Source organism: Pyxicephalus adspersus, chromosome 6 (genome assembly GCF_032062135.1).
Source record: "Pyxicephalus adspersus chromosome 6, UCB_Pads_2.0, whole genome shotgun sequence".
Classification (NCBI taxonomy): domain Eukaryota; kingdom Metazoa; phylum Chordata; class Amphibia; order Anura; family Pyxicephalidae; genus Pyxicephalus; species Pyxicephalus adspersus.
Window position 1 is genome coordinate 99,643,678 of NC_092863.1, and position 6,000 is coordinate 99,649,677.

The following is a 6,000-nucleotide window of genomic DNA, read 5'->3' on the forward strand; positions in this document are numbered from 1 at the left end:
GATGGACAAACTTCCGTGCGCCTGCATGGGAGGTAATGTCATCCCAGCACGGCCTACCAAGATGGCAGAAGATTGTTTCTGGAAAGAAGAAGAAAGGAAGATGGCGACAGCCCGTGATGGAATGTGGACAAGTGAGCTGCACGGGTTTATTTCCCCTTTAAGGGCAGTTTGTTACTCCAGCCATCTCCATAGACTTGAATTGGAACTGCCTGGACCTGAAGCTTTGTCCTTCATAGAAGTTTACCTAAAAAGCATGAACAATAACAACTCACCTGGAGTTTTTCTTCGCATAATAAAACTCATTTTGATACCCTCTAATTTAGGAAAAGATGTACACTTCGTACACAGGAAGAGGGAAAAAGATATTAAAATAAAGTTAAACATAAGATCAAGGGGTCACGGACAGTTTGGAAAGAAAACGTACAGGCCCCAGTCCAAGTATTTCAGGAGATTGTGAAGCTTTAGCCTCTCTATCTAGTTTAAGAATATAAAAAAATAACACAGGAGTGTCTTGTAAAGAAGGAAATTACAAGTCGTGCCCCTGATGTTTCCGGAGATGAATTCCCAGGTAAATTGCCTTACGACGACTCCCCGTAGGATTGGTAAGAATGAACCAATTATTTTGCTATTCCTGGTGTTACCGAGAGGACAAGCGGCCTTAAGAAAGAGGAGGAATAAAGCTGGCGAGGCAGCTAACCTCAAGGAAATGTTAGATATATGGCCTTACAAGATAGATACACACTTCAAGGCCTCGGTGAATGGGCCCCCTGAACAATTAGTCTGTTATGAAGACGTCTATAGCCCCTAGTGTGGTGCGTCTCCCGAGCGTCATCCGCCGAGATTCATGAGGTGGCACCTGACCAAGAGGACCCAACTCCACGTATTGGTTTAAGCTCTGACCACAAAGCCGACAGGAAGAACGGTTTGGTTAATGACGGAAGGAAGGAAAGAGGAGATGAATGTAAAGATGGGAAAGGAATATTAAATGTGATTATGTAAATCCCTGCATAAAACCGCACAGGCCGCTCCAGAAAGACTTCACACTGTTCGCCGACACACTAGTGAGAAAGCAAAACACTGCCAACCTTTCACATGGTCAATTGTCGGCCCTGGTTCAAGAATGTGCCGGGCTCTCCTCCTCCCCCCAGGCTCACGTTACAGGGGCCGACGTGTCCTTCCAGGACAATGGTTGCCCCCAGCAGAAGACGTGACTTCCAAGGCTGTACACGAAGGAAATTGGCTTAACACTATGAACAGTGGCTAACAATCTAACAATAAAGTTTTATTCTGAAAAAAAAAAAACCTGTGGAACAAACAATTCCAAGTGTAATGATAGCCCCAGATAAGATTTGGATAATTGTATTAATATTGTTAATAAACAGGATTTATTTAGCGGCAACATATTACACAGCGCTGTACATAAATAGGGGTTGCAAATGACAGAAAGATACAGTGACACAGGAGGAGGAGAGGACTCTGACCAGAAGAGCTTACAATCTAGGAGGGATGAGCAACTGTCAATATTTAACAATTTTTGGAAAGCTGGAACATTTTATTAGCATTTTAATTCTATGTCCTATGGGCAGATTTTCCCCCAGAAGGGTAAAACCTCCTCATTGGGGTCACAAGACTGCGCCAAAATCCCCAAATTACCCAAATCCTACTGGGGGCTATCATTAAAATAAAACCTAATTCTTAGATTGTTAGCTGATAAAAAGATCATATTGTGAAGCCATTTTCCTTTCTTGTACTGCCTAGGAAGTCATGTCACTTTCACCTGCACAACATCTCCAAAATCTGCCCCTACGTGTACCCAGAGACCACCAAACTCCTTGTACACGCTCTTATCATCTCTCGTCTGGACTACAGTAACTCCTCCTCTCTGGTATTCCACTAACCTGACTCTCTCCTCTACAATCTATTATGAATGCTGTAGCCAGACTCGTCCATCCTTCCCACCTCTCTTCTTCTGCTGCTTCTCTTTGCAGTTTTATTCATTGGCTTCCATTTCACTTTAGAATCAAACTCAAGCTCCTGTGCTTTGCCTTCAAATCCCTCCACAGTTCTTGTCCCACTTACTTTTCTGACCTGGTAAAAAAAAATACTCCCCCAGCCGCTCTCTTCTCTCCTCCAATGACCTACTAATGACTTCTTCACTCATTACCTCATCACACGCACGGCTCCAAGACTTTTTTTTTAAAGCTGCCCCGACTCTCTGGAATGGTCTTCCTCGTCCTATTCGGCTTGCTCCTTTTTTTCTGCTCATTTAAAAGAGCCCTTAAAACCCAGCTTTTCATACTCGCCTACCCGTCTTCTTCTGTGTCCTAAACCCTCACTACTTCCCCACCAATCCATATCCCACCTCCTATTTTGTGATACTTCCCCCTAAGTAGTAAGTAGCTATAGCCTCCTTTTCAATCTCTTAGATTGTAAGCTCTTTGGGGCACGGTCCTCTCCTCCGGTGTCACTGTCTGTATCTGTCTGTTATTTGAATCCCCTATTTAATGTACAGCGCTGCGTAATATGCTCACACTTTAATAAAAATTATGAGCCAATTCAGAGCAAAATTGACAAGGGAGTGTTCAAGTTCAAAGGCAGCCAACAATGGGGGCCACCACAGATGACCTCTCCCTCTGTAAATGCAAATTTTCTGGCTGTCACGCTGACCTTCTAAATGCATCATTTTAGGTCCTTGTAAAAAGTTCAAAATATGACAAGGAGACTTTGCTCCATCTGTTTAAGTATCCTTCAAAATACTGGTACTCCCAAATGCAAAGAAATTCTAGTCCCCTAAATCTATGAAAGTATCACTATTAAACATAATGGACAAATATTGGAATTATAGTCTGCTTTCTATGTTCCAAAAGTGATATTGTTACAATGGAGGAACTCCAATCCATAATTATATTTATATTATTATTATTATTATTATTATTATTATTAATATTAAACAGGATTTTATACCCTACATACACACAATGTGTGAAAATGATTCGGGTTAAAAAGTCAGCAAAGTTCGTTTTGGTATCTAGGCATCAAGTCAAAAAGGTTTAAGAAGTTTTTTTTTTTTTGGCCTATACATCAAATAAAAAAGGAGGAGAAACCAAAGAGGAAATAGGAGCAGAAAGATTTGGGTCCACAGCAAGTAGCTATAGCGTCCTTTTCAATCTCTGATTGTAAGCTCTTCGGGGCAGGGTCCCCTCCTCCTCCTGTGTCACTGTCTGTATCTGTCTGACATTTGCAACCCCTATTTAATGTACAACGCAGCGTAATATGTTGGTGCTTTAAAATTACAGTTTAATAATATTGTTGTACAGTTCTGATCTTAATTTGGTGCTTTGAAGAAAAAACAAAGTTCTTTTTAAAATCTATGTATTCAAGGAAAGTTTTGAGGCTTTAGCATAAATGAAAAATATTTACAAGCACTTTACAGTATGTCAGTAAAAAGAGACCATGGGCCCATCCCTTCCTCTGTGACCCAAAATAGGAATGGAGTGTGTTACTTCCCCCACTTCCAGGATTGTAAGCTCCTCGGGACAGTGCCTTCTTCTTCTGTGTCACTGTCTGTATCTGTCATTTGCAACCCATCTTTAATGTACAGCGCTGCGTAATATGTTGGCGCTATATAAACCCTGTTTAATAATAATAAACATTATGATGGAAAGTACTGTTAGGATTGCCACCTAGTGGTACGATTTATAAATGCACTGTTCTGATGCAGCACATGTGAATCTTTTTCTACACACATATTTACAAAAACTAAACTAAAGGTTTGCACACATGGGCAGATTTTCACTTCTTGTGAAACAAATCCAGCACATATATGTAATATATGAATATTTCCACTTTAAAGCCAAAAGTACAAGAAAAAAATTCCCCATCTGCCTCTATAGCACTGAAATCCCAGGCAGTGTTATCCTTGCTCAGTTCTCCTATGCTGGAATTATTTTCTCATCTCTACAACTTAAAAGAAGGTGCATGTATTGCAACCATGTACTGAATATATTATTTTCATTTTATTTTGCCCAGACAAACACTTTGAAGTTGCGCCAGTGTTCTCCCCGGCCACCGAAAGACAGCTGGGTGGTCACTGAAAAGTGCTGGGTGGTGCGCCTGACTAGAGGGATATAGAGAGAACCCTATGGCCCACTTATTTCTCTTGTCCAAGTGCTGACATCAAATAGCACATTCAACACAATGTGCAGAAACATCAGGATTTTATAGATGGGGGATATTAGAAAGAATGAAGAACTTGAAAAATTATGCCGCAGTTCCAAAAAGAAATGAATACAACAGCAGCTGTAATTATAGATATACAAGAGCAAATCCAAGGAAAATATATTGTCATTGTGATAGGGCAATGGTAGAATAAATCAGCATTTTTTTCCCATAGAGACAGTCTGGGTGAAACAGAAAAATGCTTTTGCTGTAACAGTTCCTGTCCAACACGGTCTCCTGCACATTCACCTTTTCAGGGTCCAGTGCCACATGGAGCGATGCCCAGCATTATTTGCCCATTTCCTGTGAGCCCAGGTTAACATTCTGGGCTTAATACACAATGCTGCAAAGAAATGTAGGGACTGTGTCTTTATAAGAGTTCCCCCACTTCCTGTCTGGTGAAATAATTGTCACTTGGACAGCAAGTAGGGGAAATTTCTTTGCATGAAGTTCCAGACTGAATTTTAAACCTAACAGGGATCCTAATACTTTCACACTCAGCAAAACTGAAAAGACAGGACTGAACTTTTACATTATCTGTAAGCCAGAACATTTAACTTTATGATTTACCAGCCTGGTAAATGCACCACCAAAAATGTTTTGTGAATACCATCCTGTGCTCTGCAACAGCTGACTCTTCAGGAATCATTGCAGTATTCCAGTATTTCTGCGAACCTCAGATCACCCTCCATGTTATGGAGATACGTTTAGTGGAAGGTGTTCTGCAGTCCTAAACCATTTCCTGCCCTAGGGTGAAAATGCTGCACAGTATGGGGAGTCGTCACCCATGGAAAAATAAAGGGGAGAGAAAAAAGCCAATGCAGCAAATGCAGAATGAGCTGGCAGGCTGCACCATATTACATTTTTCCTGAGTTTAGATACGAGGTACTTCTCCTATGCTCACCTGTTTGTTGGGGTGTTGAAGGTGAAAGAAAGGAGCTGGTTCCAGAAGGGCTCATTCTCTGATATAGCCTCCGTCCCAGACAGTTTCTTCAAATATTCATTGTCAGGGAGTTCACTGATTGTGCTGCTGTTGGCACCCATGTTGCTAGAAGAGCAGCAATCTGATCATTCCTACAAAAGCAAAACACAAACACGTGTCACACATGAAGAATGCGATGAGTATATTGTTATATGAGCAAATATGATTACCCTACAGTTAAAAGCACACAACGCATAATATTCGCTCAAGACAAATGGTCATGCTCGTTTTTGGCGAAAATTTTAAAATGTACAGCAGTTCTCTGTGATTCAATCACTGATCAGGAATGACTGCTGTTCACTCCTATGGAGACCACCTAAAGCAAAATGCCAAATTAAACTACCCCCACCCAGCGGAATCAGTGGTATTCTTAGGATAGCTCAGTAGTTACCACTCTGTGCTTTGCAGCGCTGGATCCCGAGTTCGCATCTCAGCCAGAACACTATCTGCATGGAGTTTGCAGGTTCTCCCTGTTTGTTTGGGTTTTCCGGGTACTCCAGTTTCCTCCCAAAAACATGCAATTAATTGCCCCCCCAAATAAAAAAAAAATTGACCTTAGACTGTATTAATGACATACGACTCCATGGTACAGGCATTAGATTTTGAGGGACAGCTAGTCACATGTCTATGAACTTTGTACAGTGCTGCGTAATATGTCGGCGCTATATAAATACTGTGTAATAACAATAATTATCATGGTTTGTTTCCTCCTAAAATGAACATTTTCCCTGAGACTCGTTTAAGCAAGTTTACAAATCTGAGCAGTGACACCCCATGTGTGCGCATAATAAAATGTCTGA

The 6,000-nt window shown here is 41.2% G+C and overlaps 1 protein-coding gene across 2 annotated transcripts in view; it reads right to left on the reverse strand.

The window, feature by feature from the left end:
• The window catches only part of DYM (dymeclin), a 213,763-nt gene extending 208,443 nt beyond the window's left edge, over positions 1-5,320 (reverse strand). Inside the window, exon 1 of one of the 2 annotated variants that reach the window (XM_072416728.1) lies at positions 5,123-5,320. In XM_072416728.1, the coding sequence (XP_072272829.1) occupies positions 5,123-5,262 (140 nt within the window). In that variant the 5' untranslated portion in view covers positions 5,263-5,320. The remainder of the gene's footprint in view (positions 1-5,122) is intronic. The other variant, XM_072416729.1, reaches the window with a different exon arrangement.
• Between the last annotated feature and the right edge of the window lie 680 nt (positions 5,321-6,000).